Genomic DNA, 23899 nt, shown 5'->3' with positions numbered 1-23899 from the left:
GAGAGTATTGTAGTAAAAATATAAAGCAGAATAAAATATGGGTGCTATTTAGAAGTGCTAAACCAAAGAAATTCCTGAAATAATGGGATTTAAAAAAAAAAAAAAAATACAAGATGTCCTGTCATTTTGGGGAAACAGCAAAAGTTACTATAGAGAAATCCTCAATATCAACAAAGCTTGGGTATGTAGGGACACAGAAATGAAGAACAGCAACATAAAAGCCATTTAAAAATGTGCACTGCGTTAACAGCTATAAAGAGCAGTATATGGCTACAAACTCAACAACTTGTGATAACTTTTCAGTCAAAATAAGTTGTTCTCGAAGCCAAATATCAGAGACAGAAAAGCTAACTTTAATAAAAGGGCCTATTTAAATTGCCACCTTGAAATGCAGCTCCATGCACAGTTGAGGCAACATTCACTAGTGTGCTCCTGACAGAGGCGGGAATTGGGAGCTGTTCAGATCTTACCATGATTGCTCTTAATAAGACAATATAATTACATGGAAATAGTATGCATAACTTCTTATGTGGGTTTCTCTGAAATAGAGGAGGATTTCACCCCAGGAGAAAACATTGTGTTAAGGTGGCAAATCTTATTTTTCCGCTGCAGTCCTGTCAATCTCATAATACTTACAGTTGTTCTATTTCCTAAGGCTTGAACTCCCGGGGTCGTCTGATTGTATGGCAATCTGCAATTTATGTATTTATTTTAAAGAGTAAGCCTCCAGCTCTCAGGATTTCAGAGAAAAGCCTTGACCCCTCCCACCCCCCACCAAAAAAAAAAGCAGGGGGAGGGGGGAACACCCTAGAGGTGCTAAAAAGCACAGTGGAATCCAGACTGTTTTGTGTCTGAACTCTCACACTGTACACTGACCGAGGGGGTTCAGAGAGGGGTAAAACCTGCTCGGAGACTCTGGCCACCGGAGATGGACTGTGCTACCAATAATACTGATGCCTGGGCATTAAACACCCTTCCGCTTTCCCCTGATTAACTGAATAGCCCACGAAGAATTCAAGTTATGACCCCAACACAATCACAGTATAACAAATCATTCCCTTACAGCAGCCCCCCGAAACAGGGAGCTGCTGTGCCATAGGAAGGACCAGCTCTACTGGTCTTTCTGGCCTTGTTCCCTGCTATGAGACAAACCAAGAGTGATTTAGGGTCAGGAAGTTAAATTCCCTGTACTTCATTTCATGAATTTCTCACATGGAAATAGTCCTTTATGCCAAAGTGGTTCTGTGAAGCTTAATTGAGGTGTTTTTTTTTTTTTTTTTTTTTTTTTGAGATTACTGGCTGAAATGTGAAAGCATGGTATTATATTTGGTATTATATTTGCACAGGGATTTATTGCACATTTCAAAAAGCAGAAAAGATTGTGGCTTAAGTGAAAGCTATTATAGATTTGGGGGTATACATTTTAATATGTATATCACTTTCAAGCAGACACAAGCTTTCAAGTACTGCCAGTTATTTGCTAGGGGAATTGCCTAGGGGGAAATATAGTATGTTTCCTTATTCATTACTTCAGAATAAAGGTATTTTTACACTTTACTGCTTTGAGGGGCAAACTATATCGGTGCTTTCAACTTACAACCCAGGAATTATTAATTGAATTTGTTTTAATTAGGAAGAGTCAGCTAGAACTGAGGGGCCATCCTACATCATTTTACAGATTCTTGTCAAGTGCAGTGCCCTGGAAATTGCTATGATTTGTCTTAAAAAGAAGAATATTTTTAAAAAGTGTTTGTCTTTAATTTTTTCATTGGATGTTATTGAAAAGGGTGGGGGCTTCACCAAATTAGCACTATATAAATACATTAATTACACAGGAAACCTGTCAGGGTGAAGCATGTTTCTTTGACTCTTTGTGGTTTGCTAGTATTCCTCTGAGGGTATAGGCTCAGAGACTTAACTTCTTGCCTGAAGTATTTTATTTCAATTTTCATCCAAAAATATAACATCCAAATCTTTGACACCTCACTGGAAGTGTAAATGTAAAGATCATTGAAGTGAGAAGCAAATCAAACAAAGTTTGCACCTCTCGTCTCCTCTTTGCAGTGCTACCATCTAGGTTTCATGTCAGGATAGTGACATTGTAAGTGGAGCTGGTATTGAATCATAATTGCCTGCTCCAGGTCTCAAAAAGGCTGAATTCTGATTGAGTTATCTATAATCAAGGCCACAGGGCCTCAGGGCCATTAAGTGATATTTATGGCTGCTATGACGTTAATAAAGACAACTGATAATCTCCACAGAATATGCAAAGATCAGTTTTCTAAAAATATTCAGGTGCCTAAATAAAATTCATTAGCATCTAAATCCATTTTAAGCCTAGCCCAGACTCTGTGCAGTGGGCCATGCCCCTAAATGGGAAGTACCCAAAGTTTATGCTGACAGAGAGAACTTAATGAAAGATTTGCTCTGTCAGCTGTGAAGCTGCATTACTAGGAGCATCACACAGAAGGGAAATTCTCCTTCAGCAAAGCCTCAATAGGAGCACTGCGTCCACTCTGTGGGGTGACACTTCAAAGATGCAGACAAATTGGAGACTAGAGGAGAGAACATTAAGCTTCCTTAGTCTAGAAAAAAGATGACCAAGAAGAGCTGCAATAACAGTGTTCTACTAAAAATGTTGTTATAAAGAAAATGATTCATTGTTCTCCTTATCTTCTAGGGTTAGAAAAAAGGAAATGAGCACATTGTGAGCTTCCTTTAGTTCTGCTCTTAACAAGTAGCCATAAGATTAAAGACAGTGTAAATTGCTAGTCCAATACCCTGCTGGTAAGTGAGGATTCAGTCCTAGCTGCAGAAAAGGACATGTCACTCACTGAAAAACTGAGTTTCACAGTCGCCAGTCCTATCGCCTCTCCTGTGGCAATTGGTGACTTTCAGCTGAGTGTGACAGAAGGGCGCCCGTCTGGCACATGTAGTCTCCATCAGCACCGGAGTCTGAAAGTTACTGGACAGGCACAAAAACTCAGCCAAGACTCACTAGCCAAGTGACCTTGGGTGTTCAACTAAGATACTTTGAAGAAAGGCTTGAAGTGGAAAGAAAGCAGTGATGAAGTTGCTCTAGAAGACATGCACTAAGGTTTAGGGAATCCTAGTCCTTCTGCTCAAGGATCAGGTTGAGCCAAATGCATCCTGGAGACAAGCATGCAAATGGTGCATCGAAGATGGCTTTGCCATCCTCAGCCGCGGGCAATGTTGCATGAGCTATAGGGAAAGGCTGGAATGGTCTGCATGAGGAAAGCCTCTTTGCCTGCCAGCTTTCCAGGAAGGGAAGGCTTCAAATAAGACTTGAGAGGGAAAGAGTAACAGAAAGCCCATTATTAGTAAGCAGTAACAGTTTGATCTGGACTGAAGTCTGAAAACCAGGAGAAATAACATCCCTTTGTAAATCTGGAGGAAGAATGGGAAGGAAGATGGGGGAAATCCCCCAACTGAACATTGTAGATGCCTGTGTACTAGTGCCAGGAAACAAAACACAAGACCTTGAAAGCCTTACTACATATGCCAATTAAATGCTGTTCTGGTTGACAGAGAATTGATGAGGTATGAGTGATATCAGTGTAAAGGAATACAGACTGCTCAAGAAGACAGAAAAGAGGAAGAAAGAAGATAATCTCTTATATACTGGAGCAACCACTATTTCCAAGGCCCAATCCGCAGAAGAAAATAGACATGCTGGGAAATCTCTTTGCAATGACTGAAAGGAACATAGAAGTTAGTGGGAGTGGAGGTCTGCTAAGTTCCACAGGCTCACAAAAAAAAGGTGACTAGGGTTTTTGTTGGGCAGCTAATAGAGTGATCCAGACATTATCTGGTAGCAGTAGAAAAGTTTAGGTATTTGATAGGAAAGTTAAGACAAGGAGATGTCGCTTTTCCAGAGCTGATCCTAAGCAACTGGGAGGGACAATCAGAGTACGAGGGGACAAGCTGTGCGAGGGCCCATATAAAAGGGTAGTGTTCACAATGTTTTGGTAAAGGCAGTGGATTGCAAGAAGGCAAGCATAACTAAACAGAGGCACAGCAGGAAGATCCCCGAGATGCTGGTGTAAGCAGAAAAAATTTGTTAGTCCTAAAACAGTATTAAGACACCATAGCATTATAAAACTAGAAAAGGTACAGAGAAGGGTGCCAAAGTGATCAAAGGAATCGAATAGTTCCTTTAAGAAGGCTCCACACACTGGGAAAGAGGTCATTGAAGAAGAATATGATTGAGGTCTATAAAAACACAAGTAGCAACAGAGAAGGTGAACAAGAAGTAACTGGTCAGTGCCTACACTAATTAAGAACTGGGGGCAGTCATATGCAATGATCAAATAGCATTCAGAACAAAGGAGTTTGGGGGGGGGTTGTTTGTTTTTTAATACCAGTATCCATAGCAACAGCCTAGAAATCATTTGGCATTCTGTGAAGTTTCTCATTTTTTCCTGTTCCTCCTCAAGGTTCTTTGGTATTCTTGCAATAGGTTAGCACTTCCCTCCTTTTATCCCTACAGCTGCTTGAAGACACATTAGTAAGACTTTGCAACATATTATGAGAGCTTTTTTCTAGATTCATATCTGGGTTTTTTTGTGGGAACATCACCTGAAAACTAAGCACAGCAGTACAAAACCCCCATTCTCCCTACCAGAATACAGTGGCAGTTCCTTGGGGACTTCTGGGGATCCTGCCAGATCAGTACTTCAGTATGTGAGATGTCCTCACTCAGCTAACATCCAATGAACTTCACCCTGGGCACTAAAACAAAACCCCCCAAAAGTGGCTAATAGAGTCATTAGCAGTTTTCTTGTGAGCTTCTGGAAGAGTGGATTTACCAAAAGATTTAAAAGCAGTCTTTAAAACAGGGGAAAAGGAAACAATAGATCTAACTACAGCGTTCCAGAATTTTTCTGGGCAAGTAGTCAAAATTTTTTTTGTAAGTACTCAAAAGGTAACATGAGAATGAATAAAAGCCAACATAAATTTGTCAAGTTGTTTCAAACCAATGCATTTCCCATCAACAGTATAATATACCATAAGGTAAGAAGCACCAGATGTCACATATGTTGATTTTCATGAAGCTTTTGATACTGTCTCACAGGATATTCTCAAACTAGGGAAACAGTCCAGATTAAAAATTGCTTAGAGCAGTCATGAAGCTTGTTGGGAAACCATGGGAGTATTTATCAATAGCTCATTGTCAAAAAAGTAGAAATAAGATTTTGCAAAAATCTGTTTGTGGTCTATTGCCATACAGTATTTTTAATCAGTGATCTGAATGGCGTAGCAGGGCACTGTTAAATTTGAGGCAAATTATGCTGTTGCCAGAGAAAGGTAAGAAAAGCCTGTGAATACACTAGAGGACAGGAGTTCAAAACAAACTTGACAAACCACAGAGACAGTAAAAAATTAAACTGAAGCAGTTCAAACACAAAAGTCTACATTTTGATAGCGCTAAACTACAGCACCAGTCCAGGCTTGGGAAAAACTAAGTAGTTCTGTTGAAAGTATATAGATACCACAGTGCATCCAAACTCATATGGATCAAAAGTGACATGGTGTTTAAGTCCCATACCAGGATGTATTAACTAAAAGCTGACTAATGTAATCCTTTGGTTCAATTCAGCTCTGTAGGAAAGCCTCAGCTGGAGTTTTGTGCCCAGTTTCCACCTCAGGAAGAACATGGACAGATAGTCCACGTACAGAGAAACTCAACTCATTTGGGTTGTTTAGAAAAGGAGTCTGAAGGGAAACATGAAACAGTCTCAGGTGTCAAGGATGCAAAGAGAGAAAGAGGGGAAAAAAGGAATTTATTCTCCATGCCCAGGATGGGCAAAAAGTAGGCAGTAGGGAAGATCTAAATCAGACAGTCCAGAAGCTTTCTACAGGTAATAAATAGCCTTTACAGTATATGCATTTACTGTTCAAGGAGATTGTGGAATCTCCATTTTAGTTTTAGGAAGATGTTCAGCAAATATCTCTCAGGAACTACATGAATTTGACTCTGCACTGGGCAGGACCTGAGCTAGAACAAGTAGTTCCGTCCAGCTTTTGATACTGTGAAACAGGCTTGATTTACAGTTTAAAAAAAAAAAGTAGACTCTGAAGAAAAACAAGCGAGTGCAATGGTAAATCACTGGAACAAAACCTGCAGAAACAAGCCAAACAGCTTTGAAGGGACAAGCCTCAGCCTTTGATGGAGCCGCTCTCCACTCTTCTGCCAGCAGTGAGTCCAGCCACCAGTGCTGGGCTATGTAATGAACACAAACACAAAAGAGCAAGGAGGAAAAGAGAGGAGAATAAAAACAGAAAAAGATCCAAATTATGGCATTACCTTCTCAAAATACAGGCAGCTGTTGTAGTCTAGAGCGCTACATAATCTTCCATGATTCTTTAAAAGTGTGGCAAATATATTAGCTGGCTAAATAGCTTAAAAAGCCCCAGTAGTGGAAAGGCTAGAACTTGCCATACTTGTAGGATAACTCTTAAAAATATCCTCCCCCGGACTCGAGAGGAGCTGTTCAGAGCTCATACATCTGTATCACCATGTGCCACAGCGGGCCAGGCTGCTACATTCGCACACACATGCACAAATCCACCCCACTTTACAAGTGGCAAGTGGGACAGAGACTAGCTGCTTGCTTCCTCTGTCTGTCAAACCACACCATCATCATCATCACAGTAGCACCTGCCCTCTTCCCCCACCCCAGGCTCTCAGGATTGAGATGCAAAGAGAACTTCCTCTAAAATGATTCTCTGGATGCAACTGTACCATTTATTTATTACAACACAAAAGCAAGCAAATAGAAAACTTTTGTACTGTGATACAAAGGTGCATTATTTATAGTTACAAAGAGCACTTGGACAAAGGCCTCCATTTTCTGTTCCGTTCTCTATATGCGGTCTATACCTAGGAGAGCATGTCACAGTTTACTTGGGGCTATAGTCTCACCTTGGTGCCCATCAGCAGAGGGAAATCATACATGCTCATTCTGAGCAGCATAACAAAAGAAGGGAAATAGCTGCTTTTAGGAAGTGCCCAAACTTAAGCCCCCCCCTTCCCCCCAGCTCAGTGAGTCAGGGATTATACCAATTCATGAACAAGAGGGTTTATTTTTAATCTACATAATTAGATCTTATTCTATGAGGGCTTCTCGCGCAGTATCAGAGAAAATGCTGCTCAAAGGAGCATTTTCCCCAAGTCCTGAGCATGTATCTTAGAGACAGCTATATGCTTTGAAGACCTGGTGTCCAGCCTGACAAACAAGAGCATTCAGTAACCAATGTTACAGACAAATTTTGTTCAGGCACCATTTGGTTGGTTTTAATGGGCTAGGGTTTTAACAGGCTGGCAGTCAATCTCTCTCAAATAGAGAGGTGACAAAATACATGAACTATGAATGTGGAATCACAATGAAAATGTCTTGCCCTGCTTCATCCCTACCACAAACATGTACAAACACATCTCTGGAAATGTGCATCCAAATGCCATGTTATTTCTCCTGTTATACTTCATGTATGAAGTTCTGCATTTACAGAGGCCATTTTCAAAAGCCTTTTTTTTCCCCCCAAATGGTCAAAGTTGGCTTATTTTTATCTGCCCAAATTGTTTCCGTTTTTCATATACATATAAAAATATATTCTTTGTTGATCATTAACAACCATATAAATGACACAGACTTTAGAAGTCTGTCTGCTTAGCATTATCCCAAGGTGGCTGCAAGAAGCCTATATCACTTGCCTATGATTTTAATCTATGAAAAACATTACTCTGAACTGTTTCTTTTCAAGATAGTAGGAAAGACTTTCAAATGCTCTACAACATACTAAACAAAATTAACAGGTTTCAGGTGGCTTTCAGGCTACAGCTTCTCATTAATTAGGGAGTTCTGTTTATAGTCTTTGACAAATTATATTTTGAAGGTTCCCAGATGTCCTCATATTATCCAGGAACAAAATCGTAATACTGATAATTGAACACCTGTCTAACTAATTCACTACAGGCTACTGAAAGCTACTTGGGATTTTATGGCAAACCCGAAGACAGCAATTATGTTTGGAGGAAGAAAAGGCAATTAATATAAAAATAAGAAAACTAACAATTTTCTTTATAGACCAGGAGTCCTTCCCTTCTCCAGTTTTATTCCAGGGAGAATATTTTCCACTCCAGAGGAGAACCATTACCACATAGCTCAAGCAGAATTAGCTCTCCCTCTCCAGTGTCCCAGTCAATTCACAGGACTAAAGACAACTCAGAAGATAATTTTTGATCAGTCTAGTAAGTGGGTTCTTTGCTATCACATTAGGGACACTGTCTCAAATCAGTAGCTGATACCAAGTCTCAGTGCAAGATTCATTCTCATTACAGCTATGCCTTGCAGAAATCCAAAGGGTACCGAGCATCGCCTGAACTGAAAACAAGGCCCCCTAGCTTTGAGGATAGGCATATATATGCACACATGATACTTCAAGAACTGCCTCCAGTAGAGACAAGTTTAGCACAGCTCCTGCTGCCTTAGCTACAGAAAAAAGTTGGCTGACGACTATATTGCTATGCTGCCTTTAACAAGAATGTCAAGTTCAAACCTGACCTGCAGGCAAATTCTGGGCTGACAGTTCCATCACCAGGATCCTAGCTGCTAGCATCAACTCACATACTGATGTTCCTGTTCCAATTTTGTGTATTGAGACTAAGAATGTGCTGTCCAGAGTTGGATTTTAACAGTTTCGTTGCCACACTTCTTGGTGAAACAGAGTCACCACTTTCCAAGACCATGTGATCAGATTCTGAACTACCTATTTTAAACTGTCAGTATCAAACAAGATCTAGCAATTCTTGAACTTCTTTGATCCTTAATCATTTTCAGCAGGAACAGAGGATACAAGCACACGTGAGGACCAGGCATCACAGGAACACACTCTTTCTAATATTTGACATAGCCTATGTATAAATAGAAACTTCACCGCCACTTTAACAAACTGAGTGTGGGTGGAAAGAATTAATTCCAGCATAAAAGCTGAACCTTCCTTGAACACCAAATATTGCTCTGTTAAGAAAAATACACTTATCTTGCAACACTGCTCTAGTATCACCAATCTGAGATTGCCAAAGCAATTTTTTGTATATAAATATACAAATAGTAAGTGCAATATAATACAGTATTTGCCTGTTCAGTAACAGGATTTATTTAGCACAGATAGCTTACAACAGAAGAAAATGCACCAGAGTCATCCTAAAAAATTAGCACCCAAGGAAGTTCTAGTGCAACCCGGATCTTTGTACTCACAAATCATCAACTCGTCTCCATCCTGGATGCACAAGTTTCTAGATTTAGGCTGTAAGACAGAAGTGCCTTAAATGAAGGGTGAAACCTTATCTCTGTTTGATGGCATAACACTACTACAAAGTAGTAATGAAGGGAAGAAATGACAGTGTACACAGTCTATTACAGGTGGGCAGAGTATTTACAGTTAGGGCAAATTTTAAAATTGAGTTTATTTCACTGCAAGCATGACAACAATAGTATTTTTGGGAAAACTGAGCTATCAGTATTTTAAAAAGCTATTACCATTTTGGGTTTTTCTGTCATTAGAACTGCAAACTCAAAAACATTTAGAAATGATACCTCAGGTCTTCTTGAGAACCTTCATAGTCTAAATATATTCTACCATTATATGCAGAAAAACTTCCTTGAGACAAAGATGGCTCTGCTGTACAGCTTTCAACAGTGTTTGTTACAGCCCTCTTTGCTAGCTGCTTAGTACTCGCACACAACCATTTGCTTTCTTGGAGTCAGCAAAATAAACATAGCCAAATTATAAGGTAGAGCAATTACTCTGAAAAAGTTTTGAGAATACTCTGTGTAGTAATTGTGAAGAACACTTCCAAAGCCCTGGTTACACAAGATTGATATAGTTGGTAACTCCCAGTTTCCTCACAGTGGAGTAGTCTGACTTGTAAGACAAAAAAATTTTGCAATGTTTCAGAAGTTTCACAGTTTAACTATGTGCCACAGTTAAGAAGTTTCATTCGTTCTCTTGCCTATCACCACCAAAAAGATTCAGAATTGTACCCCAAGAGGTCAGCTGGCATCTGAACAGCCACAACTGGGCAAATACTGCCTTTTACAAACAGTAACCTTAAGAACTATGCTGACTTACAAAAACTAATTTCTAAATAAGCATTTAAAATTTCTCACGAAGAAGAACAGTAACGTTGAAAAGTTTCAAACTCTAAATTATGATCCATCTAAATTAACAGTGCCCTTGTGATTGTGAAACTACTTTGCTTGAGGGGAAATTCTGCTTTGCTGATGAACATCTGAAAGGCTTCAAAACCTTTCAAAGAATTATTAATAATCCTACGGAAAACATGTTTGTTACTAATGCTCCCATAATCCAGCTCATTACGAATATACACTGAATTCAGTGCGTGCTTTTGGAATTAATTTGGCAACTGTGACTTCAGTTGAAATATCACTGCTTCCATCAGGACTGTCCTGATTTTATTTCTGAAGGGATTTATAAATTGAAAAACTTCATTTATTCACTGTTTAACCCCTGATGTTCTCCATAGTTATCTCACTGTTAAGAACGGATCTTTCCAAGAAAACCTACAAAAATCAAGACATATCTACAGATTGCAAGTTAGGTCTGGCTACCTTGCTTTTTTGCCCAACAAACCACCTCTGGAGTTCCAAGAGGACTGCCCAGGGTTAGAGACGGAGCTGTGACCTTTCATTAAAGATGCAGAGCTAGATGTCCAAGGAGTCCCTATTAAGTCATGAGTGAGAACATGAGAACAATTTGAGAGCTTGGAGCAAGTGAAAAACAATGAAATGTCAAGCCCGCTAGAGCCTCCATGAAGCTTCCAAAGAGTTTAAGGGAACTTGTTGTTTGCAAGGCCCTCTTATCAATGCCTCAAACACACCTTTAAATTATTCTGATTTATGAGTGAACAAAATCAAGGTTATGCCTATACAGCAAATGGAAATGCAACTGCCATACCCAAAAGCACAGCTAGACTACTTCAAATCTAGTTAGCACAACTATAAACAAAAGCAGCAATGCAGGATCTGGGCCAGGACACAGATATAGAGTGGTTAGCTGTTATGCTTTAACTATTACTGTCACATGCCACGTAAAGCGTTTGCCCAAGCACACTAGAATTGCATTTGGCTTTGCTGTGAAGGTGTAACAAGTCCTACTGCAGTAACCAACTACTCAGATTAGGCCATCCTTAAGACAATTTTTCATTTGCATTGTTTTTTGTCTTTAACCGACAAATTATTAGTAGGTTGGCATCAACATCTTTTTTCTTCTCCCTACAAGAGGCAATAGCCAATTGCCATTAAAAACAGAAACAAATGCAGAAGTAAAGCCAGTAATAAATCAGTTCTAACACACCTTCTTGTCCCACAATTGCAAGAGTCTTAACATATGGAAACCAGAATTTTATACATTGCAGATTTACCAACTATGAATATTAACAAAGAAATGCTGACGCTGTACTTTTACTTTTTTTAAACAAATATTACAAAATTGATTTATTAAGTTTCACACAGATGCACTTATAAAATTGTTACAGAATGTCATTCAACAGAAAAAAATGAAAGCAATTCCAAGCTTCCTTTAGCAACTGCTAAATAATTCAAAAATAAGATACACCAAATCGACAGATAATTTCAATGTGTGAACCTCTCCAATTAGTATAAAATACACCAAAAATTAAAGAATTTCAGATTTTTCCCCAGTGCAAGTCCTCTTCCTTCTACTTTAATCCCTGAACAGTATCCATGGATTTTGGCCATTATTCCAACGTCTCTTTATGGGAGAGGAAAGGCTGAAAGATTGCAGCAAGAAGGTCCCACCAAAGCAGACCATGTTAACCTGTACGGCAAAGCTATCTCATTACTAAATCTGCTCAGATGCATATAATTCTGTGCATTTATCCCCATTTGCTATAATAATGTAGTCCTGCAAATTTCAGGGATTACACTGAACTTTCACATTTTATATTCATAAACTAAATAATCTCTGCCTTCCCACTCTGATGAATTACGAAATTAGTGAAAAGTAACTTTTGTCATCATTCATTCAGCACTGAAGCACCTGTATAATAAGTTTTCCTTGGAAAATGAAACTGATGCATACTTAGATATCTGAAAGGCATCTGAAGATGTTAGTGCTGTGTTTTAACAGTATATGCAGAATTTACCATTCCCTAAAGGGTGTCTTCTGATGCCAGTCTCCAGCCTAAAGTTTTGAGCTGAAATTTATTTCATTCTTGGTTTAAGGATTCCATATCATCTTTCATGAATTCTCCCATTATTTCTGGTGTGAGGAGAGCTTAAGATGCATTGTAATGCTTAAATGAACTTTATAAGTCTAGTCCATCTACTTAAGTTTGACTAAAACTCATCTATTAAAATGGATAATTCCAATTTGATTGTCCATTCGAGCTATCATAGACATTCTCAAAAAAGTTAATACAGAGACATCATTCTTAAAGAGTTAAACCCAAAATGCAGTGTAATGATTCGTTTCTGTTGCATTAATGCCATACAGATCCAATGCAACACTCCTGCTTGCGGCAATTAACATTGCCTTCCCTTAGTATATAGAAGTGCCCTTTTATTATTTTTTACATAGCAACAAGAAGTCCTCAGCTTTAAAAAATAATTTTATAAATAGTTTGCTTGGCAGGACATAACTGAACACAAGAAATGATTATGCTTCATATTTGCACAGTTAAGCAGAACCTTCACTATATTTTTTATTTATGATCTTTTTCCTCGGTGTTTAGTATTTAGATAAAATACTATGCAGTATATCTTGCATTTAAAGACAATTTTATTCTGAGTAGTTCAGATACATCTTGAAAAGATTTTTCTGATGACAAGAATATCTGTCTTGACTTAGTTTAATGTACGAGTGCTTTTTTATGTATTCATTGACAACTACAAGTTTTGAATTCTGTTTGCAGATGTTTAATAAAACAACATAACTGGGAAGGCAAGCTTCCTGTAAAGTTGTCGTACATTTCCAGGAATATCCTTACATTGGAGGAACCTTCATGAAAAGTAGTATGTTCTGGAAGCATGGTTTTGTAATGCAAAACAGGACTATCGTTTTCCCAGTCTATCTTCCAGAAAAGCGATACTGCAGCTCTGCCACCAGGCTAGAGACTCACGATCCACCACATTTTCCGAGAGGCAAGTTAGAGACTGCTTACTTGACCTGACACCAAGCCAAGTTACTTGTAGAAAGAAATTAATATTTGTTTGCCATTAATAATTTAAGTTTTTAAATAAATATTTATGTGCCTTTTTGGCAACTGTCCATTCTGGTAGCATCTGCTGTCCCAACAGCTCAGTATCCTTAGCACATTGATTTAAAAAACAAAAACAAAAACAAAAACAAAAAACAAACAAACAAAAAAAAAATTAGTCAATTCTGTTTCCACAGATAGTAAACCTGTCTATCTCCAACAAATCTTTCTTTGAAGACCTGTGTTTTAATTCTGAACTTTCTTGGCTTATATCTTTTTCTTCTCCATCAGGAGTTGTGAGAAATTGATCAGAACTGCTCGTTACAAGTAAAGTTGGCATATTCTCTTTCTGATGCACAGGTTGATTGGTAACTGATGTAGACCCGTTTTCATCTGTGAAAATTCCTGTTGGAAGAGGAGACAGATAATTACAAAGATGATCATGAATGTGACACAGGCATACTGATGCATCATCTAATACAAACTGATGTAACATCCAGATTCATCCAAAGTTGTCCTGAAAGTGAGATGCATCAAAGCAGCAGAAGCAACAGAAGAATAATTTGTGGAAGCCAGGTAACTTTAATAGCTACCAAGTCACTACCTCTTCTTAGTTTTTACCAGAAGGCAGATTTCCTTATTAACCACTCTACTTTCCTAAACTGGTAAAATTCATTTTTATCCTTTTACAGAACTTCAGAGAAGGAGCAAGAGCCTAAGAAGCAGATTATGTAAGATATATAAAAGGATACAATAAAACAAGCAGTCAGAAGTTGCACTCTGCCTTCTTCTGGCTTATGTACTTATTTTCGTTGGCTTATGTGGAAAGATTTTCTACAGTCACTATGTGAAGCGCACATTTTCAACTGGAATGTATAAAAGGAGTTTCTCTAGAAGAAACCAAATATGTCTAAACCTCTACATATGTAGAATAAACCTGACTGCTCTAGGGATAACTAATAAATGACTCTGGCCGTGCTACACTTACAGCACTGGATTCTAAAGCAGTTCATTGAAGATGTCTATTTTTATTGCAAGATTCCTGCCTCTTACTTCAATGGAATTCAACGCTGACTCCATTAAATTAAGATATTTGCATAAAATCCATGTGTTGTTTCTATGTTTTACTAAAAAATTTATAATACTTAAAATGCATAGGAAAGTGAGGAGATCACATTTCATTACTTGCTTGCTCCTCTTAAAATCTGAGTTATTGTCTCTAAAGGAAACTGAAAAAATCTGACTGCTGTTGAGAGTACTGGAAACAAATCCAAGAAAACATTATTTGACAGGAACAGTAGTAACTGGAACAGCTATTTTCAGAGATATATCAGCACTATATAAATTAAGCTACTATAAAAAAGAAACTTTCTTCTTTATAGCATCACTTCACAGTATACCATCTACTACTTCTAGGCAAATAGATTATTCTTTACACTTTTACGCAAGTCAAGGGTACTGCATTTGCATCAAGAAAGGAGACAAATAATGCTAACTGTAAAGCTTCATGACAAAGAAGTATTTTCTAACCAAGCAACTTCCAGAGAAGTAACTGGTCAGCTACAAATGATTACCAGTGATTAGAATTCCCATTATTCAAGAAGTATGAAACTTTATCCCTCAAAATTTTCAACTTCCTGGGGAAAAAATGGAAATTCTCAAGAAAATAAACTAACTTACATTATAAGCCCCTAGAAAGTGGACTACAGATTAATTCCCTTATGCTCATTGTAGTGAGAGATTGGTACAGAGTTTGTACTGCACAAACCTGATAAGTGGGCACAGGGATTAATCAATACTGCAGAACCCAGCAGTAATGGAGACACAGAAGCTGGGGAAGCTGAAATCATTCTTTTACATAATTGAGGTTTCTAGTAAATAAAGACCTATTAAAAGGTATATATTACTGGATAAACTGCTGAAAGCTCAATTTTTAACACTTATGAAAGTTAAGAATAGTCTAAATAACATTAGCAAAAGCTTATTGATTGCTACTTTCTAATTAAATTTTTTTCATTTGAGGGAATAAAAATCTCTGCTGACTGAGCTGGTAAGCTCGCTGATGCTTCAGCTAAAAAGAGTCTTCAGGATTTATTTACTGTGAGCAGCAGGTTTTTCAAGGGTCAGTCTTTAAGTATGGCTTATTAAGTTCCATATCCAAGTGTAATATTAACATGTTTAATTAAAACATTATCAAAACCTTTATTAGAGCCCTCTACTGAAATGCAAAAGGCATTCAGACCAATACATATTACATTCTTTCATGAAACTAAAGTAATTCTATGAATTTAAAACTATCAAAAAAGTATGCACCAAGTTTCAGTCTGATGTGATTTGACTGAGTTCAGATATAGGGATTTATGACTGAAACACTAACAGATTCTTAACTCTACTATTGCTGGCAAGACACTATGACGACTAATAAGCACCTTAAATTTCAAGCTGTTCAAGTCTTTGGCAAGAAACAGAGCAAACACAATAAAAGCCTTACTGTTATGTTCTCTAGGGATCTCACATTGAATTCTTCACAGAGAAGATATACAACCCAACTCAGTTGACTGCAACAATGAAGGTTTGTTTTCCTTCTATAATGTGTCACAGGAATATAATATAATGCCCCATTACATTATTAACAAGCAGTGTAACAGTACTTTAACAGCTAACGCTGAGGACCCAAACAAGAAATCCACACTGCACAACAGACTTGAGACAAGAAGGGTGCTCTCAGAAATCATCTGAAATTCCTATTCAGATTTCATAAAGTTTTTCATTCCTTCCATTCATTAGCATTATAAATTATATCTATTGTGTACCATGTTTTACATTCATTTCCATAAGAAATGCATGGAACACTTCCTCAACCTGCCAGGTGGTGACACTTAAATATTTACTTATTTGTGTAGTGATATTTTCGAACAAAACATGCTACTGTCCTGATATTTCCATCTCCTCCATGTATCAGGGTGGGATCTTACAGAGAAGAAAATCATATGCAAAAGATGAGACATCAGCTAGAAGTTCTGTTATACTTAGAGACAAGTGTTCACAGCTGCTATATTGTACAACCAAAGTTCAGCAAGGGGCCTATTGTCATAAATAACGTCATACACCTTATTTAATATGAAGTTTAATCTGGAAGCAATTTGTTTCATTACATTTGAAAACAAAACCAAACAGTTAAGTTTACCTTGGGTAGATTTAAATTTGCTTTGCGGTTTACTGACTGGCTTCCCTGGGGTGGCAGTCAGGACAGGATTGAACAATTTCTCCTCCATTTTTGCCTCTTTTACGTACTGACATGATTTCCCCAGCAAAACAATACTATTAAGGACTTTTAGAGATATTAACCTGAAAAACAAAAAGACTTATTTATATATCTGCAATACCAAGTATTCATAATAAAAATAATTGCATATGGTTACTGCTGTCTTGGAAGGATTATCTAATAAATTAAATCCCTTCAATAGCAAGATCAAAAACATAACTTCCTTTTCTCAACAATTTGTTTCAGACCTAATACTTAAAAAAAAAAAAACCCACCACCTTTTATTCCAGAAGGCATTTAGAAGAAAATGTTAAGTTTTATACTGTTTATCATTGTTCAACAAAATGACTAAAAGGACAGTTCAGCAGCCATTTAATACATCAAAAATTTAAACACAGAACTAGAAAGGGCCCTTGAAGGAGCAAGTCCACTATTAAATGTGCTACTGTTGAAACTGTAGCCTTCAGTGTTGCCCAGCCAAGGATCACTAGTGGACTTAAATCACAAGAACTCAAATACCTAACTTTAATAAACTGCAGGCTACATTAAGTCCTTCTTCATATTACAAAAGACATCTCATAAAACTCAACAAATTCTAAGAGGCAGCACTGCACTGTCATCATAGCACGGTCCAGTTGATAGCAGATTCTTTTTCTGTTGTCACCAATTTGCAGCATGAAGTTCAGCAAACCACTTAAATCCCTTAGACCCATCTTCTCATTTGAAGAACAGGAAGGTTTGTCTACCATCTAGCACTAAGATTACAGCTCAAATGGGTTTTGTAAAATATAAGTTCCATTAATGTTACATTATATGCTAGGCCTGTAGCAGATCAATGTCCACTCCAAAGGTGAAAGCACAGAAAGCTCACTACAGAAGAACACTGAAATAGCTATCTATCCTCTGTAGGATAAATATAAATATTCTCTACACATATCAACCTATATAACAAAAAAAGGATCCAAATGCAGAGTCTAAATTCATTCTCCACTCCCTGAAAGTGTTTATTTTAGACGTAATAGACTAAAAAGATGACTTGGAGATAAATGAACATTTGCAGATTAAAATCCATGGAGTGGGTCTAACTGCTTAATCATAAAGTGACCCAAGCATACTTCAGCAGCAATTGCACTATCTCTCACTGCATTACCGTAGTCAGAACATGTCAAATAGAAAAATGAAGTACCCAGCATTTCTAAGGGAATTTTATGCAACACATTCACTTTCAGAAATAAGGCATTTAGAGAAATGGAAGAACAGGCAGAGCAGACCATTTTCAGTGTTCAAAAGAAACTGTCATTTTAGTTATCCTAGCAACCATAAAGAAGATACCATTTTATACAAGTTGAAAGCCATGGTTCTCTACAATCTTATTAGGTTATGAGGACAGATTTTGTTACTGAGTTGAGAGCAGCTCTCCTCCATTTTTAATAAGTTTGAGCAATATGTGCTTTCCCCCCCCGTAAAAGTAGGTGTTTAGGACATGATCCTATTTTGATTTAAAGAAATCAGAAGCTGAAGAGGCAGTAAGTCAACTCTTCACTGTATCAGTTGTAGCATCTCATGGAAAACTATATAGAATTTTCTAGTGATTCTCCCTCTTTCTTTACCCTGATCCACCCCAGGCTCAAGTTTCTAAACACCAGGTAAGTCTGAAATTGTTCAAAGTCCTAGAAAAAGAAAACTCAGGTTTCAAAAGCAGGGCAAGAGTCCTGAGTACTGTCATATACAGCATTACTATTGCTAAATATCAATACAAAAGACAAAACTGAAATTTGTGTTCAGAATACAAATTACTTGGAAGATGTAGGAGCTGAGTTAGCTCCAAATCTGAAATCATGGCAGAAGCTAAAAAAACCCCTTTTCACTTTTCCTTAGAGTGAAAATAAGCCACAAATGTCTTTATTCTTGCAACCTAAAGGTAAAACTCTCAAACTGCAGGCCTGAATCCAGTCCAAGACAATCTTTTTGGCCCAAAGTTCCGAAGTCGGTCCTCATTGCTGCCTCTTCACCTTTTCTGACAATTCTCCCCCATCCCAGAAAACATACTGTCCTTGACTCCAATTTGTGGCACACTACAGCTTCCCCACGGATGTAATGAGCAACCACACTTCCAAATAGCAGCAATTTATTCTGCACGCTAATAACATTACTTCTTCCTGCCCTCCAAGCCACAGAGACTGTGAAAATCCAGGACTGGCCACAGAACCGAAGTAGTAGATGTAGAGGATTACATATATTGGGAAAAACACTGAGCAATATGAAGGTGCTGAACCGGGTACACCATAGCATGAATGTGATGATCAGGGGCTAATCCTTTCAATTACCTAGGGCTAGCTTTGGGGATAATATGGGCACTGCACGTGCTATGCTGGGGAAAACCTCAAGGTATGGCAGAAGAGCATGGCTAACAGTTTAACGTCTGGCCTGTTTACAGTATCTTAAGGTTCTAGTTATCCTACACTAAAGAGAAGCATCTCTATTCTGATGTACACTGGACACACCAGCCCAAATTCTGCCTTTCCTTCAAATTATGGTCAGAGTAAAGAAAGGAGTGAGCTGGTATGATTTATCTAGTCACAAAAACATGCAGTGATCCCATTCTTTTGATACGGTATTCTAAACCAGCAGACTTCTCTCTTCCAGTGAGCCTGAAGAACCCTCTGCGCCAGACTTAGAAGTCTTCCACTTCTGTCTCATTCCCAAGTCTTGCTGCCTTCAAGTACAAAAACTACTTGGCGGGGCATTGGGAGGGACAGTTTCTGCAATTCTGAGCAGGTATGAATAGCCACTATGTGAATTGCCATGTGGATCACTACAGAATATCCTTTATTCTTTGTGCCCCAGCCATTTGAGTCACTTAACTCTTCGCAGTCAGTTTTATGGGCAATCACTCTTCCAGAACAAATCAGTACTGAGGGAACACAAATGCTCATGCAGGTCAGTAAGCAGCCTTCCCAGAAACTGGTAATCACCATACAATATACAGCCAGTTCCTCAAGACAGGCAAAGTAGATTGGATTTAAAGTGCAAACACACATCTCATCTGTCAGTATAACTTCTTTCAATTAGTTTCCCATTAATTTTTTTGCATTATTGAAGTTATTTATTGAGGACTCTAATATCCAAATACTCAAATACAGTTGTGGTACTGAGGGTCCAGTCTGAACTCTATTTCAATGTCCATTTATGAGTGAGAGTCTTTTATATTTACTTGCAATCATTTCTTCCATTGAGGAATAGTTCTGGATGAAAACTTGAATGTAAAAAACAGACTGCATGAGTATCTTAAAAGCAAAAGCATGGCACGCAGAGACTACAGGCAGTAGTATACAGTCTCCTGTCAATTGAGAGAGATTCTATTCAGATCTAGATGAAATGTACGCTAAAACTGGAGCTTTCTCAAAGAAATGCCCTTCTATTCACAGTTAGGCTAGTATCTGCTATGTTACCAAAATTCAACATAAATCAAATCCGCCCTTTGCTAAACAAATTCCTACACTGTAATTTAAATAATTTTTGTATTGCACAGAATTCTGAGAGTCCTTGCAACAACTATTTGGCTATAACTACCCTCACCACAAATTATTACAGCATAGAATAACTCAAAATTTACCTTAAACATGTTTACTAAATCTTCTATATTAAAAATGCACATATAAAATGCTCTATTTAAATTCAGATGTGCATAACTGTACAAGGATGACACCTTACATACTTGCCCACGTATCTTAAAAGGCACAGATTTTCGCCTTTTCTTGGCCACAATACTTATTTATACCTAGAAGTATCAACAAAAGTTCAAACAATGGTAAGTACTTACCCACAATAGAACAGCACAACACAAGCATAGGCTAAGACTCCTTGTACTTTTATCGAGCTTGTTACAACTCGGATAAGCTGTTTTAAAGATAAAAGTTAAACAGTTAAATATACACCATGCAATTATTAACAGAATATTATAAGGGACTTTTCACATTGGGTAAGTTCAAGACAAAAATAGAAACATTGGTCGTAATTTACTCTGTTTCCCTTGATAGCAGCGATTATTCAAGGTTTTGGTTTGAATAAATATTGTACTAGCATCTGCTACTAATTGACTTTGAAGACCAGTTGTAACTTTGTCAAAACTAGTCTACTAATTCTTACTTCAACATTTTGACTTTGATGTAACATAAACCAAAAAAACACCAAAAAAATTAAATAAAACAGTAAAGTGTGAAACACTGGTTATAATAATTTGAATATAGCACTGTTTTGTAGATGCAGCATATAAATCCCAACTTGTAGCAGCAGACCATCCTAAAAATCTCAGGTTTATTGCAGTTTGTGGTGGTTAGGGTTCCAGGTTAGCAAAGCATTTCAGTTCATGTTAAATTTATTATCCAAGATAACATTTAAGAACACAATTAACTTGAGAAAGGCATTTCAATCCAATTCTGATTGGAGGTACTTCAGACTTTTTTTTCCTAAGAAATCATGATTTTTTTTTTTTTTAAATCCTGGATAAAAACTAGACAAAAAAACTGTCAGTAGTATCCTTCCCCATCTTCAAGGGAAAACACTGTATTTAAAAAAATAAAAAAAGGCACAAAACCCCCCACCCCACACAGCAACTTACATTGCCAGTCTTCCAGAAATATTATAAATTAACACCTCTGCTGGCAAAGCAAGGACACATTCCCAGTATCATGACAACTACTGCTTGTCTACATGTGTGTACAGAGAAAAATCATAGCGACGATTTACAGAAAACATTCTGCAATAGTTAATTCAGAACAGACAGCACATGGACACCATTCCAATAATGAAGTGATTCATTTTTTTAACAGCATGTCCATGTAACAGACGGGGCAAGTATTTCAGAATCATTTATGCTACCACAGCTCAGAAGCTCAGTTTCCCCATAAAAAAGAAAACTGAGACATTGAACATAACATTGCAGGGACAACTACAAGGACTTTTATAAAGAATATGAAAAAACAGTGCAGTACTGCTAACCTTCTGGCAGCCAGCTGCTTTGACTATTCTGAGTGAATGAACAGGATACTTGCCAAAAGGAATAAATGTTTAATAAGCACAGATGTAGTGCAATTCCACTGCAACAATCCAAGTGCTTATAAATTCTGTAATATTAATCTATACTCAGCCTTTTATGCCCAGTGTGCTATAAACAGTAACACATTTATGAAATCACAATTAGTATGTGATGTAGGTTATACTGAACGCTAAATCAACCTTGTAGCATCCTTTCAGTTATTTAAAAAGGTGATTGTTTCATCCTTACAAAGTGACCTAGCTATCTCACAAGCATGTGTTCTCAACAAAATGAGATATTGACAGAAAATGGCGGTAGGAAAGAAGATATGACTTACTAAAACAGCCAGTGGAAGAGGAATAAAACCCATTCTTCTGGAAACCGAATCACTATAATCTGTATATGCCTAGAAAAGGGAAAAAAGAAAGAGGAAGAATAGTGAACTATTTATACAAAGGAATGAGCTTATTTTAGCTTGGCACACCCTCTAGATAAATATCAATCTCTGCTAATAAACACTACAGTAGTATAAAGTGTGCCTATTCAACTTTTGAAATGTAAATGCAGATAACTGTACTTTCACACAAACAAATAATACTAATATGACTGGTAAGATTAGCTACAGTGCTCTGAATCAAGAGCAATTAAAGTATAATACAAATCTCTAAATCAAGAGCAATTAGGACATTGAATCCAAACACACTATTTCATCTATACATTATAACCAGCTTATTTAAAGATGTTTTTTGTATTAATTTGACTTTGATCCTCAAACACTAAACAGATAAACCCACAACATGGATAAAAATGCAATTATCCATCACAGTAGTGATTTTAAAAATCATTCTACAAGCACCTATAATTAGCCTCAAGATAACTGTCTTAAAAATCATTTTAAAAGTATGTTTACACTTGCACTCAAATCACAGCTGCTCTGCATGACAACTTTCATGCAGTATTGAGAACTCCATGCTGGAATTAGGTAGAATTGTAAATGCTCATTTTCCTCAGAGGGTCATTAGAAAAACTAATACAATTTTCAGAACTTTCCAACTGATTTTTTTTATTAACAAATTATTAATTAATTTGTGTGGTAACTGAAGCTGTCAAACTTTTTATGAGGTATAGCTACTGCATTCCTAGAAGTAGCTATTGCACAGGCCCAGGAAAGCTACATAAGTTAAGTTATAAATAACAAAGTTCATTAACAGTTAGGGCAATGCAAGACTCTCATCCAGGAAAGGTGCATTGTAAATAGTCTTCCAAAAACAAGTAGTAGTAAAAAAAAAGAAAACCTAAAACAAACACTATGTTCTGTAAATACCCATACCATAGGAATAACATGCATGATAAAAGCATTTATATCCTAAACATCCGTGCATGCTATGTGTGAAAAAATAGTATAAATTCCTAATGAACACTGTATTTTGATATAACGTAGTTAAAAATAAAATGGGAAGAATGGGTGTTTAAAGTTATCTCAAGAGTCTTGTTGAGCCTACTTAATTCCCACACCTCTCAAAAAATGTCAAAGTTATTCATCCTGACTATCAGTCTATTTGGAAATCTTCTCTCAAAAAACAACCCCACTCCCCCACCCCCCCCAAAAAAATCAAGTAAAGTCTATTGCAATTGACCTGAACAATAGGATAAAAATGAGAATAATATAATTACAAGGAAATATTCATGTTATCGCTTGTTTAAAAAAAAAGGGGGGGCACAATGTCAATGTTATAGGGGTGAAAGAGATCCAAAAGTATTTTTGTTCTGGTATTTCCCATAACGATTATGTTAGTTAATAAAAGAAAATGCCTTCATTTTCAGGCTTACATTTTTCTGTCGGCTGCTAACAAGGTCAAATGCAAGACTGGCTCTGTACTCACTGTAGACCTGGAAAAAATCCAGCACAACAGATGCGTGACTAATTTTTGTTATCACACTATATAGAAGCAACAGAGTTTTATTAATGAAATATTTCTGTAGTAAGAGTATTATAAGTGTTTATGCACTAACTGAAGGAGTCAGACCTAGTTTTCAGGAGGTGTAACTGCATCCTTCACCCACAGATGAGTCTGTATTTCTGCGATAAAATAATTTGAGTAATTTTAATATATACACACAAACACATGTATATAACACACCACTGTAAGGTTTTAGGATTTGAATGAGACTTTATGAAGTATTTCTTACCAATTTGAGCATAATCAGTAACACTATAAATGAGAGAAGTAACGTTCACCTTTTTCATGAAATTCATTTGTTTTAAGCTACATAAAAACAGCACTGGGATCAAATTAAACAAATGAACAAACTTACTAATAGACTAAACAAG

The 23899-nt window shown here is 37.2% G+C and overlaps 1 protein-coding gene across 4 annotated transcripts in view; it reads right to left on the bottom strand.

The window, feature by feature from the left end:
* Positions 1-11504: 11504 nt before the first annotated feature.
* Positions 11505-23899, bottom strand: part of TAPT1 (transmembrane anterior posterior transformation 1) — a 51944-nt gene continuing 39549 nt past the window's right edge. For all 4 annotated transcript variants that reach the window (XM_067298200.1, XM_067298201.1, XM_067298202.1 and 1 more), the window contains 5 exons: positions 23398-23457; positions 21905-21973; positions 20353-20429; positions 16452-16612; positions 11505-13669 (listed from right to left, as the gene is read on the bottom strand). In XM_067298200.1, the coding sequence (XP_067154301.1) occupies positions 13440-13669; positions 16452-16612; positions 20353-20429; positions 21905-21973; positions 23398-23457 (597 nt within the window). In that variant the 3' untranslated portion in view covers positions 11505-13439. The remainder of the gene's footprint in view (positions 13670-16451; positions 16613-20352; positions 20430-21904; positions 21974-23397; positions 23458-23899) is intronic.

The sequence above is a fragment of the Apteryx mantelli genome, chromosome 5 (assembly GCF_036417845.1).
Source record: "Apteryx mantelli isolate bAptMan1 chromosome 5, bAptMan1.hap1, whole genome shotgun sequence".
NCBI classification, from domain to species: domain Eukaryota; kingdom Metazoa; phylum Chordata; class Aves; order Apterygiformes; family Apterygidae; genus Apteryx; species Apteryx mantelli.
Note: the sequence above shows the minus strand (reverse complement) of the source record. Positions and strands in the feature narration are given on the sequence as shown.